This window comes from Trachurus trachurus (assembly GCF_905171665.1).
Source record: "Trachurus trachurus genome assembly, chromosome: 20".
In the NCBI taxonomy this organism is placed as follows: Eukaryota; Metazoa; Chordata; class Actinopteri; order Carangiformes; family Carangidae; genus Trachurus; species Trachurus trachurus.
Window position 1 is genome coordinate 4,630,812 of NC_139911.1, and position 15,980 is coordinate 4,646,791.

Consider the following 15,980-nt stretch of genomic DNA (forward strand, 5'->3'; position numbering starts at 1 on the left):
ACTTCACCGTTGAGCTATAAAAACCTCGATACAGACACAGAGTCGTCTCTGCGTTTCTTCACACAGTGAAATATTATGATATTATTTCCTCCTCTCTGCTGGAGTCCAGGGAACATCGAGCTTCACTTGTCAGAAACAGGAAGGTTCACAATCCACCGCTGCTGTTGTTGCCTTTATTAGCTTTTATTCTCTTCTCTCAGGTGGTTCAAACACAGCTCAGTGTGTGTGTGTGTGTGTGGAGCCTCATGTCCGCTGACAGGACCCGAAGCCGCAGCAGCAAACAGATTTGCTGTTCGAGCTTCAGCAGCAGAAGAAGCGGCGGTTGTTGGGCGAGCGCTCTCTCAGACAGATCCCATCCTCCGCCAGCTGTTTTTCTCCAGGAGACAGGTCTGCTTTAATGATAAAGGTCCCGGGGAACAGTCGTCTCATTGTTCCAGCAGAGCCGGGGAACCGACTTTAGCCTCATTGTTTGAGCTGGAGCCCGTTCAGAGCCCGTTTTTTGAAGCGTGATGCGGGGACACAAGCAAAAACAGACCGATGCAACTCGTAAATTACACAGAAGATTTCACATTATGTGAAATTACCGCCACGATTTAATTTCAACCTGATTGGTAAAGATCTGTTTGCTTTTCAACACTTTTTTAAATAGAGAATACAGGTGTGTTTTATTGGCGTCAATAACTCATATTTCTTACTGAGGACGTGGCCTCTGTGTGTATGTGTGTGTCTATCTGTGTGTGTCTGTGTGTGTGTGTGTGTGGTATTTTAAAGGATGATACCGGGGGCAGACACATGCTGTTTTGTGCCACTGAAGTGTTGAAAAGGTTTATGGTCCCACAAGGAGGATTGTTCCTTTTTTCGACAGAATTTACAGTAAAGCGGACACAGTAAAATCACAAATCTAATAAATCCAATAAAGAAAACAGTGAAAATAGAAGCAGTAAAAAACATTTCACCGACTCACTGACTGAGCCTGTATAGCTGCAGAGGAGAAACATCAAAAAATAAAAAAAATCTAAAAAAAACCCAGACTGTAGAGCCGGCGGCCTCATATTGTGCAATGAAATCCGCCATTTATCTGTGTTAGAGCGAAGTACTTCAACAGGCACAAGACACTACATCATTTCATGTGGAAATTAAGCAATCTAATGGCAGTGGGATAAACGAGTCCCCGGTGCTTCGCTCCTCATGTCTGGGCCTCAACAAGTGGCATCGGCTCAAACTGCCCTCGGAGGAGCGCGGTCCAGCAACGGATCGCTGGATGCCAGAGAAATATCCAGCCGCTCCGACCGACGTGCCCAGCTTTCCATTTCCCTCCTTTACCTTCATTATATTCATGCGTTTTGCCGTTTTTTATTTCCCCCTCTACATTACATTTATCTTATTATTATTATTATTATTTTATTTTTTGGGTAGCTCTCTGATTCTCTTTCCGTCCCTCTGCCCAGCTCTCCGTCCCTCTCGCAGCTTCCTACTGTGATTAATGTTCCTCTACCTGGAAAGGCCCCGACTGGAGTCAGACTGTGTGGTGGTGGTGGTGGACATGGAAAACATCTCTCTCACACACACACACACACACACACACACACACACACACACACACACACACACACACACACACACACACACACACACACACACACACACACACACACACACACACACACACACACACACACACACACACACACACACACACACTTTTACACTCCTCCAGCTCTGCTTTACTTTACTTTATTTGTGTATTTGGATGGGACAGTGCACATTAATGGACATAAAAACATGTAAATGTGCCGGATTGTAGCAAAAGTGCTAATTTCAGTTCAATGACAGTGCACATAATGCACATAATAACATAGACAACAAAAAGACAACAAGACGACTATGACAATGTAAAACATATTGACAAACACGTTCCATGGGTAGGGGGACCATAAGTTTTGTTCTGGGAGATAAAGTGCAAAAGTGCTGGGTTAAAGTGACAAGTGCAGGAGTGCATAGGTACCAGGTTGTATTGCACGATGCCCTATAAGAATGTAAGTGATAGATAGTATTGCACAAGGCCCTAAAGTGCACATCAGTTTAAAATGCCAGGTTGTATGGAGTGCCGAAGTGGAAACAGGAAACTCGGAAAAAGTCTCCATGTAAGTGAACGGGAGTCAAAGTTTTACTTCGTGATCCGATTGAATTGTGCCATGAGAAAAATATATGACCTCTACCTGTTTAAAACATCACGTTTCATGCCAAGAAATCAGCAGTTTGTGAAACTATTGTAAAATACAATTCCGAAGAATCTGTAAGCAGAAAGACTACAGGTCGCGTAGGTGACGTCACACACCAAATGCCGCCCTTTCCCGTGTCAGTTGGTGACGTATTTTTGTGGGACACCAGATCTGTAGTCCGAGCGGTCTTCACACAAAATACATTCTTCTGTTGCCGTTTTACGATAAACTGCTGATTTTTTGGCATGAAACATGATGTTGGCATGATGTTTTAAACAGGTATACCTCTATAGAGGACATATTTTTTTCTCATGACACAATTCAATCGGATCACGAAATAAAACTTTGACTCCCGTCAGAGACGTTCATGGAGACTTTTTCCGAGTTGAGGTCCCATGGCGACGTTACTTCCTGCTTCCGCTTAGGCTCTCTATTGCACGATGCCCATTACACCCAGTTGCATGTGCAGAAGTTTGTAGATATTGCACCAGATGTAAAACATAATTGTAATTATGTAAGTACTACTAGAACCAAAGTGACATACACAAAAAACATTGTGTACAATTAACTGAAAAAAATAAATGCTCAAATGGTTCCCCGGTAGTTGCTATATACAGGTTACAGGTGGTCACATGTCTGGTTTGCTCAGGTCACAGGGGCCGTCGTGCTGCCTTGCTGGACTCAGCACTCACCTCCGAGTCCTGGTCCAGCAGGTGGGATGGATGGGAGGGGGTGGGGGTGGAAGGGGGGGGGAGACCTGCGGGGGCTTCGGTCCAGATGACAGAGGATATAGTCCCACAGTGGGACGGTTTCCTCCTCCCTCTCTCCGTCTCTCCTCTTCCTGTCGTCCTCGGAGACACAGGATGATAAAACCATCTCATGTTCCTCACAAAATGGCATTCTGGGGTGTGTGTGTGTGTGTGTGTGTGTGCGTGTGTGTGTGTGTTTCTGTGAGGTAGAACCGCTCGAGACGGCCAGGCAGGAAAAAAGCAGACGGGGCTTTTTCTTAGTGTCACAGTGAATGAGTGTTTATATTTAGCTGCATAGCTAATCCATTATGAAGCGGAAAACCACCAGAAACATTGTGAAGGAACTCCTGGCTGGAAGGAGCGTCTCCGAGAGCCGAGCCGTTTAGGAGCGCTCAGCTTTAATAAGGCTGTGTTTATGTGCGTACACACGTCGTACACACACACACACAGCTTGATCCTGCATGTTTGTGGGTGTGTGTGTGTGTGTGTGTGTGTGTGTGTGTGTGTTTGAGTTCCTGCGCATGAATGTGCATCTGTGTGTATTTATAATTGTGTGTTTGGCAGAGAGATTCACTATAAAACCATATCTGTCCAGAAATCTAAAGTTGAGTGTTCCCAGTAAAAAAGCAGGAGGCTAAAATCAGTGCAGCCACTTCAGCCGTGCTGCTGCGCCGGCCGGGGGCAGGAAGAGCCGGGGCCCACACAGCTGAAACCAGAAAGCCTCAGAGGGACCACCGCCGAGAGATACCTGGCCTCGCTCACAACACTCCACCTTTGAATACAGGAGCCCCGCTCCGGCAATATTTACTCCCGACCTGATAAAAATATGTTACTTGGCCGGAGCTCACAGTTAGCACATGGTTTTATTCTTTACACTGGACGGCTGATTTGCATACTGACTCGGAAAACTCTCCAGTTCAGTTCCCCGCTCCCTGGAGGACGCCGGCTTCAGCCTCCATGTCGGCATGCAAACAGCAGCTCATGCAGCTCTGGTAGAGGAGGCTGCAGGAAAAATAACGAAGATCTGATCTGTTTAATGAATAAACTGTGTTGATGTTCATTATCTCTGGGATGCACCACGACATCCCGATTGAACAAGAGTCACATGGAGTCACATTATCTTTTATATTTAGACACAAACAGTCGTATTAAAGGGATAGTTCAACATTTTGGCAAATTGGCCCATTGCCATAATCCCTATAGTCATAGCAGTAGGTTCGTTACCTTTAATTGTCGATGCAAGCTATTTTTAGAACGGCGGAGCAGGGCCGCGAGCTGCTCAGAGCTACGCTACGGAGGCTCATGGGATTGCATGTCGGCATGCAAACAGCAGCTCTGGTAGTGGAGGCTGCACGAAAAATAACAAAGATCTAATCTGTTTAATGAATAATCTGTGTTGATGTTCATTATCTGACCTGTCAGGGAATCTCCACCTATCATGTGACTTTATTCAACCAATTATTAGTAATTATATAATAAGAAGATTATCAATTAAGGGCAAATAGAAATATTTCAGGCTCCAAAAAACATTGGTGAGGGTTTTATTTCCTCTTTTTCTGTAGTTTAGTTTTTGCAAACAGAAAAAGAGAAGTTGCTTTTTTGCAAATCAAAAACAGAAGTAAAGATGTAAACTCCTACTCCTACTCTGTCTGTTCTGCCATAAACACCTGTCCATGCTCATTGCTCTGCAGCTTTCATCTGGTCAAAGAGCTCGTTCACACCTTATCTCTCATCTCCACCTCCGGCTGAGAGGAATCTCCGCTCACCTCGGCCTCCTGCCTCCGACCTGTTATCTCCCCATCACGCGTAAAACATCCAGACATCGCAGTAATGTGTGTGTTTTACATGTCCGTTCCTCTGTAAATTATGGTTATGTTTTTCCTCTTCCTCGGCTTATTTTGAGGATATTGTATTTTCTTTTGTGAGCTGGATAACTCTGAAGGAAATGATGAAAATTCCTTGAGGTCAGGTCGTTGTATGTGGAGGTTTGAGTGCGTGGTCAGTGCCAGGGTTCATGTGTGGGTACCATGTCTCTGGGAGGTTATAACCGGCTGCGTACGGGCCACTTTATGTTTATTTGCGTGTTCAAGGCCGTGTAATTTGTGTTTACAGTATATGAATTATCTCCCCTCTTGTTTACTGTGGCTGCTGCTTTGCTTTCTGCCTGCAGCAGATGAACAGCCTGGAAATGAACAGCTTTTCATGGTTTGTGCAAATATATCTCCATGTATTTTGTGTTTTTTTCACCTCTCCTCCTCTGTGTGTTTTCTGCAGGAGGAGGACTTCCAGGAGATGGTGAACACGGGCCACTCCATGGAGACGCAGTACGGTCATCTGTTCGAGAAGGTCATAGTGAACGACGACCTCTCGGCGGCCTTCAGCGAGCTGCGGACGGCGCTGAAGAAAATCGAGGCGGAAACTCAGTGGGTTCCAGTCAGCTGGACTCACTCCTGAGACTCAGTCTGACTGTAAAAGGAGACAAGGGAAGGGCTCTGATGAAAATATGCAGGTTTTTTTTAAATCTTTTTTATATCTGCTGCGGGTGGGGATGGAGGGGTGGGGTGGGGGGGGGTTTGGAGAGGGGTAACGGGAATAAAACAAGACAGCGCCAGACTGCTTGTGTCGCCATACCTGAGGTGCACGGAGCTAAAAATAATACGTTCCTGCTGCAACCGGGGATCAGGGTGCGGATTTTTGATTTTTTTTTTTTTAGAGAGACCTCGGCTGCGGTCTGGACGTGGATCTCCAGGTCTGACCAGATCTGACAGACAGCGACTCTGAGGCCGAGGGAGGGAGGGCGCCCATCCAGGATACGGGTCGGTTCTTGGATATCGAGCCGGGGTCTCAAGTCTGGGTCACACACAACACAACACAACGCAACCGTGGCCACGAGCCGGAGCTCTTTGGTCCAAAACCAGAATGAGCATGGAACGAACGAGCCCCAGCTAGCGCCAGCAGTCCTGCCAGCACACGAGCAACGCGGCCAACCAACCAGGACCCCGCCGTCTTTATGGCGTTTGTAACATTAGACCATTAGAAACCAAAGGGATTGACATATTTCTTTCTCGGTGGACAACTTACATGTATGTGTCTGTGAGGGAAAACAACCTCTGAGGGGGAAAATGAGAGGAAAGAAAACATACTTGCCATCTGTCTTACTATATTTCTGTGCTTCTAAAATGCTTCCATGACTGTTGCTCCAAACAAAACATCGTCAGGTACAGTACACTCTCAAGTTAAGGGCAATAAGTGTAATTTTATTTAAGAGAAATTAATATATTTTCTATTATCTTCCAGTTGTTGTTTTGTTTTTTTCTTTTTTATACATATCTTGACTTGTAGAGAAACCCGTTCTTCTCTGTCGCCTCCTCTCTGACAGCTTTTCATACTCGAGGCATCTCCTCTTTCACTCGAGTGTTTTGATTTCATCACCACGGTCTAGTTTTTCCCCTACAAAGCACATAAAGAGCTGTTTTATTTAGGTGTTATATATTTCCATTTAGGAGCATTTTGAAAAGCCACTCTTCACACGAAGGTGCCCAGCATAACAGCTTTGCCATTTAAAGTCCCAGAACTGGACACTCTTGGCCGTCTGCTAGAAGAAAATGTTCACAATTCTGTTTTATTAGGGTGGAGGCTTTATTTTTATTCACATAAAAGTGGCTTCAGCGCGGCTGCTAATAGCGGGGTCCATAGCGCTACGTCCAGGATTTTAATTTAGAGAAATGCTAAGTAGCCGCTCCTGACTTTACGAGCATTAGAAGTTTATTGCTAATTTGGGTCGTCCCCTTCCCAGTCTGATTTACTCACTTATACTTTTCTTTCTTAAACGTCTGTCATAGCGACGCTAAACTCTTAACGTCTAGGACTCTGATTTTAAAAGCAGCTATCAATCATGGCTCTATTATCATTAACCTTGTTGCAGCCTCTGTAGATCTCTGCTGCTAAAAAACCTGATTAAAGACGGTTTTTACTGGTTCAAAGTGCAACATTTTGGAAGAACATGTCATTATCTACACTTACGGAGCTGCAGAGCCATGTGGCGGCAACTTAGCTTAGCATGAGCTGCAGGAAACAGCTAGCCTGACTACACGGTTAAAAAAAACTACGCTAGCACAGCTAAAGTTGTGATTTTATGAACTTACAAGCTTTAAACTGCTCTCAGTGTTCATGCTAAGCTAAGCTAATCACCTCCTGGTTGTAGCTTTGTAAAATAAGAACACTATAGGTAATCTTATTGTTGAACTGTTCCCGTAAACGTAGAGGCTTTTACTTTTTTTAAAAATTGGCTGTATAGTAGCTGTGTGTCATCCTCAAGCTGCTTTGATAAAAATTAAATGATAAATTATTAGCATTATTTCACATTTTAACAATATCTATAGGATTTATATGTTTTCTGTCCATTTACAAAAAGGGAAATGTGAGTTTTTATGCTGTTCAGCAATAAAAAATAACTTTTGAAGGGATATTTAACATTAGGCCTACACCTTTTTATTTGTTTTGTTTTTTTTACGCATTAATTTGTTCCTTCATGTCTGATGGCTCTGCTGTTTATCTGTTTTATTGATCCAAATCACCTCTGTACATTCTACGGAAAATATTGTTGTTAATTTCTTGCTGTAAATGAGATGCTGTTTACGAGGCAAAGCGTATGAATTTACATTATTCTTGATAACGGCTACAATTTTATATTAAAGGAGATCCAACTAAACCTCAAAGTGTTGATTTCATTCCTATCGAGTGAGGTGGAAAAGAAGGTAATGAATATAAGATTCAGAAAATGCAAATGAATGGGTTTTAACTGCACTTCTAGGAGCCTAAACAGATTTGTTGGATCACAATGAGCCTGAACGCAGCAGCGACGGCTGAAACCAGCAGAACAGTGCAGCCCAATTAAACCCCAGTGTCCTTCTGCAGCTGCTGCTCAACAAATTACTAACTCAGATGTCACCGAACCTTTGAAAACAGTGGATCTGTGCACGGGGTGGGGTGATAAACGTGGGCTCTCGACTCGAGCCTCCGACCGACATCCCACTGGACGACCCCGGCGCTTGATGAGGTTCCAAAAAGTTAAAAAGCTCCCCCCGACCGATTGAAATCAGGCCGTCTAACCTTCACGTTTCCTCTTCTTTTTTTTTTTCCACCGCATGCACTCACTTTGATGGCTGTGCAGAGCAGGGTTTACAGCCGAGGCGGATGCAGAGAGGTTGGAGGAGGAGGAGGAGGAGGTGGCAGAGGAGGTCAGGAGGGGGTAAATGGGCGCTCACCCAGAAACCACCTATTCCTCGGCTTTTGTATTTCTGCCTAATAGGTATCGCAGAGTGACGGGGGGAGACGTGGAGGCTGCCAGCTTTACGTGTAGCTACACGGCTCAGGCCCAGTGAGCCAGTAAGTGAGTGAATGAACGAGGTTTTTTCCCCCTTCCATCCAAAAGCCATCAAGCTCAATGGTCCATGTTTCACACAAGACAAACGCCACCTTCGCATTGTCCCCGGGGGGAAACTTTGGACAGTGACACACCAGAGGCTTTAAGTGAGTGTGAATTGACCCCGTTTCCTGTCGAGCTGTAACACAAGAGGTGGAGGAGCATGCAGCAGCAGCAGCGCCGTCACAACGAAACCTCCTCAACGTTTCCTCCCCTGGTCTCAGACCCAAAGGAGCCGTTTCCATCTTCACTTCTCTACACAGGCTCATGACGTCTGTCCGACTACCTATTTCTCCTTTTCTCAGACCATACATTTCTTTATTTTTGCGTCCATTAGTCCGACCTCCCATTTCTCCGACTTCCTAAACCTAACCGTAACACGGTTTTCCTCTTTGTATCCTATTTATTTTTCTTTAAGTTATTTTCCTCTGGAGCTGCCTGGCCGAATATCTATCTATCTATCTATCTATCTATCTATCTATCTATCTATCTATCTATCTATCTATCTATCTATCTATCTATCTATCTATCTATCTATCTATCTATCTATCTATCTATCTATCTATCTATCTATCTATCTATCTATCTATCTATCTATCTATCTATCGCATGGATCTATTAACGCTGGCTTTTAACATGGATGTCAATTTGTGTGATATCCATTGTTAAAAGCTAGTGTGATGATCCATGCGTTTTACAGATTTTCATTGAAAAAAAAAAAATCCATGCATTTACCGCGACCATTACTGAAACCATGCAAACGTAAAAATAAAATTCCACTGCAAGAGCAAAACCAGCTTACGTTTTTCACATTCGGAAAAAGGTGGATAACTCGGATTAATGGGTAGTCGGAGAAATGAGCGGTCGGGCTGTTGGGCCATCGGACTGACGTACAGTATGCTCCCTCTCTATCTACACTTCCACTCGTCTTTTTCTGTCTCATCCACTGTGGCGTTTAATGGACTCGTTGAGCTCTTGTTGTGATGATGGCGGCCCCGGCTGACCCACAAGTGTGAGAAACTCCCTCGACTCCCTCGTAACAAACGAGCAGAGCCTGATGGCGGCGTCACCGACGTGTTCACAGATTAGGTTTCCCCCCCCGACGTCCCTATAACAAAGGGTTCAGGGTTCAGACACATATGTAAAGCCACTTTAGATGAGTGATGATGTAACAGTGAGAACTACTGTCTGTGTGGATGTGGGCTGGTGCCTGTGATGGAGAACCTGCGCTGCCCTGCAGTAACAAGTAGCGAAGAGAGGGAGAGGCGCTTTCATAAATCTTCATATAGTTGTATAAAAGTCTGGCCGCTGCCTCCGACTGATTTAAGATAACAAATCTCCGTCTTCCTCTTTCTTCCTCTGCTCTCCGTCAGTTCTTTGAGGAGTGAGCTGCCATGTGAGCTAAAGGCCAAGCGATGGCTTCCCCAGCAGCGTTGACCGAAAGAAATCAAAGACTCTCCGCTCTCTCTCCGTCTTATTAGAGTCGTTTAACAGGACGCGTTAGGAACCAGGTGGATTTATAGGTAAGTAACGTTCAGCTTTTATCTCAGATCCCAAAGATTAATGTTGCCCCTGCCGCTCGGCACTAAGGTCTCGTGAATCGCTCTCCTCCTTCCCCTGGTGATGTATTTATTTTCATGTCCGTAAATCCACGCATTAAGTGAACCCATTGTCTGGCAAATCAGGGGCCGGGGGCCAGATGAGCCGGGCACTGAGCGCTCGGGGTGGATTAAGTCGTGGAAAAGCAAAGGAAGCCCGTCCCCCTACCCCACCCTTCAAGCTCCAACGACATGTCACACGGTGTCATTTCGGAAACCATTAAAACTAAACGTCTGTGTCTCGCGTTACGATGCACGCTGCAATCACTCTGATTTACTACGTTCAAATTACAGCGTCGGGGCCAATATCCTGAACGGGGCTCAACGTGATAAGTCCTGCCTTTGTAACACGACAAATTGTACATCACGGGACGTCAGTGTGTGTGTGAGTGAGTGGGCATGCTGGGTAAATATAAAAACTAAAGGAAGGGGTGGGTAGGTAGGGGGGGATGTAGGCCTAGACTCCTGCTGAGGTTTCTCATCTTTTTCATGAATGAGTCTTTCTCTTCCTCCTCTCTGCTCCGTCTTTCATGTGGTGACTCAGTCCATCACCGGAGCTTTTACCGGCAGAGCCAGCCAGCGATGCCGCTCTGTTTTCCTCATCCCGGGGTAAATGCCCTTGACCATAAGGAGGCTATACTGTAGACTAATAGGGCTGCAGGCCAGCAGCTTCCGCCCACCCTGTCTCCTTGGCCTAATTAGCCTCAACATTACCTCATGTCTGTAAGCAAAAGGTCCTGGGGGCATGTTACCTTGAGCTGTATTTCTCAATTACAGCACTTTTTAAGAGCGGGAGAGAGGGCGGGTGAGAAATTTACAGGGGGATGCCCTCTGTCCCTCCTCCCTCCCTCCCTCCCTCCCGCCCCGGCCTGAGAACACCTTTCCACGCTGATGAGAATATGTGGAAATCATAACAAGAGGCTGAGGCTAATAGCCGTAGCACAGTTGGGCATTAATGCAGGGTGGCGTATTTATACACTGTCTGCCGGAGCCGAGGCTGCTCAGGTTGACTCTGCTCTCTGCTCTCCGCTCTGTGTGTGTGTGTGTGTATGTGTGTGTGTACATTTGTAAATGAGTCCAGAGGGTAAAAGTTCATCTGGAGGGTCCTCTGCTCTGAGAATTCCTCTGACACATGTGGAGCTAAAGCAGGGCACCGCGGGCCGAGGCTGCACAAAGACTCTGACTATGTTCGGAGGAGGACGGAGCTGTCCACCTGTATTTTCTTAAACTTTCCCCGCGGCCTTCCCCTGAGCCTTGTTGGCCCTCTCTATTGAAGCCGTTTTAATTACACAGACTCTGAACTGTCGTCCTTACAGCGAGAGCACTCCGGAGGTCACGACCTTCCTTTTGTGTGTGTGTGCTACAAATTAGTCTCAAACCTGCCATGCTTTTTCCTCCGGTTCGGGCTGAGTGAGGAGCAAAAAACACACACACATCACCTGCTGCCGTCCAAATGTGTCTGTTTTCATTGCACTGAGGCGTTCCTTCAATAAGTCTGTGTCGTCCTGATGTGTTTCCAGTGCCGTTGTCAGTTGAGCAAGTTCATGCAACTTTAAAAATAAAAAAAGATTCAATACATGCAAATGTAAGTAGCAAAACAGTGTTTTTCTCCACCTTCCAGTCATACACCACTCAAAAGGAATGTAGCAGCGCGTCCAGCTGGGGTACGAGAGCCCAGCAGCAGTAGCCACGCTGACCCGGCGTAATGACGGTAAGTGGATTACAAGGAGGCCCTGGTCACTGGTCATTAATATTAAGTCCACTAGAGTTACCTCCATGTGGCAGCAGCTGCACCGCGGGGACGGAGCCCAGACCTCCAGGAGACGTCAGCAGCAGCAGCAGCAGCAGTGAAGGCAGGTTGTGTTTGCGGACGGAGTGACCGATTATTATTATGAGACCGAAATATCTCCACGGAAACAAAAAAATATGGCTTTTAAACATGTGTGATGTTGCATCCAAGTGTCTGAGCTTTTTATACTGATCAAATAATACCAAAAATAAAACAGCAGCAAAAGATTCACAGTTTGAAACCCTGTGAATCCTGAGGGTTCAACTTTTGGGGACCATACGTCAGTCCGACCGCCCAAAAGTCCAACTGCTCATTTCTCCGACTACCCATTAATCTGAGTTATTCTACAGTGTTACGGTTAGGTTTAGGTTTAGGGTTAGGGTTAGGGTTGCTTAAGTCGGAGAAATGGGAGGTCGGACTAATGGATGCAAAAATAAAGAAATGTATGGTCGGAGAAATGGGAAGTCAGAGAAATAGGAAGTCGGACAGACGTCATGCGCCCCAACTTTTGAGGTTCCTGCAAGAATCTAAGTCAGATCTGGAGATTTAAGTCCAGAGTTCGGTCATATCATCATCCCTGAGCCATAGTTTTAAATATTTGAACACATACCACATTATTTTGGACACAACTGTGACTAAATCCAGGAGATTTTACCATATTACATCACCTTTAGCTTCCCTTGATTGGCTTATTGTTCATAGATGATGCTAATGTGCCTGTTAGTGAATCATATAAAACACTTACTTGTGAGATTTATTCTTAATTAAATATTTTTTTCTGCAGGTGTGCAGCCGTTATGGTTTTTAGCTCAATGGGCCTGATCTCCAAATATGAAACCCACATGTGGTCTTGACAGTTTTGAGGAGACGTTACTGTATGTGAGCTAATCGGAGGGAAATGCTGGACTCCCTGTAGAAATGTGAAGGCGTGAGGTTGATTTCATGTAGTTTGGCTGCACACAGACACGTCATCACGTTATGAATCTCTGCTTTTGAGAAAACAGAGGCTTTAACGACCTGTGTTAACAAGAACTGAGCTGCTGCTGCGAAGCCCCCGGAGGTCGGTGGAGCGATGTGTTCTCTTTCACGCAGAGACCTTGTAGCGTAGCGTAGCGCACGTTGCTGCTGCTGTTGTTATTGCTGTGTAACATGGTGACATGTTAGCAGCTCTTGGCGTGTCTGTATCAACACGCCGAGGGGCTGATGGACGCTCGACCTCGATCATGACAATCACAGATGTGACGCTCCGTTTGTTTCCCAGACCCTAAACTCCCACCCACCCCCCCACCAAGGCCCCTGAACCTACACACTCCTCACATGACGTCTTGACACCTTGTCATCCTTTTCTCAGATCGTCAGGTGAAGGGAAGAGCTCGGGACACACACACACACTTCTATGGACGCTGTTTGTGTTTCTAATCAAGGCCTCGTCCGGCCCTGATGACCTGTGTGACGAAAAACAAACACTATCAAAAAGGTGGAAAGAATTAAAATGGAACAAAAAATGAAAGCAGGAGTGTGAGTTACATGTAGTGAGTCTCACTTCTGAGCAAAGGAAGAAAAACAAGAAGCAGCGTGATTCTGTAATGGGTCACGTCCCTTTACGAGGTGATGTAATTTCCAATAAAAAGCCACAGGTCCGGCGAGGACGCTGGTGTGTAACCCACCGAGCCGACAGGAGGCTGATGTGACGGACGGAGGAGACAGACAACAAGTTTAAACTGTGACTCAGAGAGACCATAAGACAAATAAACCACAAAGCGCTTCACCTCTGCCGACTCATAACAGTTAGTTTAACACCAGCGTGACGACTCTCAGGCGTCTGACGGGGGGAGCAGGTGTCGGGAGAAGAAAGAGATGCTCTGGGCCTTGTTAGTCGGAGGTGGAGGAGCAGGAGGGAGCTGAGCCGGTCGGTCGGTCGGCGACTCGGCGTGTCGTGTGTTCGCAGGTGTTGATGGCGGGGAGTGGCTGTTCCTGCTGCAGCAGCTCAGGGAGCAGTTCAGACTTTGGCTCTGGACTTCAGGCCCCGGTACTGAGTGATGCTGCACAGCGGCGTCTCTTGGCTGGTGAGCAGCCAGAGGTTGAAGACCGGGGCTAGTTCACCCAAAATTCAAATTTCACTCATTATCTACTCACCCTCATGTCGACTAAGAGCTGGGAGAAGTTTCAGAGTCCTCCATTCCTTCTCTGAGTTACGGGGGGCTCCGTGCAGCAGTATTTGTCCATAGTGGTTGTGAATGGATACCAACTTTCTTCGTCCAAAAAGACACACCAAAAAACATCCAAATACCTCCATACTGCTCGTCTGTAATGTCCCTCTTGTATTGAAGCCCCGACATGAGAAATTGTTCCGCCGCTCAGTGTAAATCACGCGAGATTTGCACTGACACAGGAAGAGCAGCGAACCGAGACACTGGGAGCTTCCGCTACAAACAAGCTTAAAATATAGACTTATTTAATTTTTTTCGGAACAATTTCTCATGTCGGGGCTTCAATACAAGAGGGACATTACAGACGAGCAGTATGGAGGTATTTGGATGTTTTTTGATGTGTCTTTTTGGATGAAGAAAGTTGGTATCCATTGACAACCATTATATGAGAAGGCACGGAGGACTCTGAAAATTCTCACAGCTCTTAGTCGACATGAGGGTGAGTAGATAATGAGTGAAATTTGAATTTTGGGTGAACTATCCCTTTAACTGGAGCCATCTGAAGAGGAGGAAATGCCCACGGTCCAAAGTCTGGCTGCCTGGCACTCTGACCGCTCCACAGAGGCTCCACGCCGGGAGGCCGAGCTGAGCTGAGCCTCCCTTTCCCTCCTCCTCCTCTTTCTCCTCCTCACATGCAGCAGGCCGCAGACAGGCTGATTAGTCCTGGGAGCTTTGTGATTAGATATATTGTTAGCGTTGGAACAGCTCAGACACCGACCGCCGTCTCTTGGCTTGTTGAGAAACTTGTAGAGAAACATAGCAGGTTTCCAAAAAAAGCTCTTTAACATGAGAGCGGCTGCAGGGAGCGTCCCTGAGGGGTGACGGTCCTTCTTCTTCTTCCTCCTCTCCGCCTCTCTTTAGAGAAGCTACTGTGTGTGGGGGAACAATAGGAGAGTTGATGGTGACGCTCAGGCTTCCTCTGCTCTCGCTCCCTCCAGGCTGTTGCTTAACGCCTGAAATGGGCTGTGTCGGCCAAAATGCTGAGTTATACAAGACTTTTAATGGTCCTAAAAATATGGCGTCATGCATAAATAGTGCTAAAATAGCTTGTAGCCTATTTGGCCTTTTGTAACATTTTTCATTACGATTACCTATAGTTTCTCTACCAGAGTAAAAAATACATGTAAGTGAGTGAATTACTAAAGTGTTGTTATCTGAGCTTTGTGATGGAACAGGAACTTGTATCACTTTATTTTTAATTACACTGCAGCCTCTATTTTGGTGTTGAATGCATTTCACCATTAGAGTTTTATTTTGTTTACTGGTTAAATTTTCTTCAAGCAGCTGCAAAGAGAGAAAACAGACTTAATGAAACTTTACAAACGATCAACACCACAGTCGTCAGCCCAGCATCTTGTTTTGTTGTGTTTCTGTGGACATGTACGTACTGTATACAGTGTATATAAGTTTGTGTGTGTAATCATTTGTTTATGTGAATATACTGTTGTTTACTGTTTATATTTTGTATTCGTTTATTACAATATTGAAGATCAAAGATAATCTATGGTTAAGACTTAAAATCATGATAAAGACTCAGTAACCGGTTACACTTCGCAATTAAGAATAAAACAATAGAACAATGAATCTATATATAATCATTGTTAAGTGTCATAAAAGTTCAGATCAGATTAACAACACAGCAGGAAATGAAGCAGTTTCAGTATAACCACCTCCTTCAGTATTACTGCACTGTGGAAACTGAAGAGTCTTACTTCATCTGATGAGCTCATGAACAAGCTGAAGACAGTGAGGACGCTACAGAGGTGAGCTGCTGCTGCTGCTGCTAAAAATAACTGATGTGATGGACAACAGAGTTGTCTCCAGGCAGAGTTTCCTCCAAATTATATTAGTCTGTTCACAGGGAAGTCTTTTTCTTCTCAGGCCTCTCACAGGGATGTCTCATTATTTCCAAGGAGCAGCAGCAGTATTCATCTCTCTGATTGGCCGGACGGCGCCAACACACGGCGAAGGTCTGAGGCAGAACTGT

At 45.6% G+C, this 15,980-nt stretch overlaps 1 protein-coding gene across 2 annotated transcripts in view; it reads left to right on the plus strand.

Annotated features, from left to right (window-relative positions):
* Nucleotides 1-5,516, plus strand: part of mpp7a (MAGUK p55 scaffold protein 7a) — a 165,517-nt gene extending 160,001 nt beyond the window's left edge. For both annotated transcript variants that reach the window (XM_083995638.1, XM_083995639.1), the window contains exon 17: nt 5,246-5,516. In XM_083995638.1, coding sequence (XP_083851764.1) covers nt 5,246-5,425 — 180 coding nt within the window. In that variant the 3' untranslated portion in view covers nt 5,426-5,516. The remainder of the gene's footprint in view (nt 1-5,245) is intronic.
* The last annotated feature ends 10,464 nt before the right edge of the window (nt 5,517-15,980 follow it).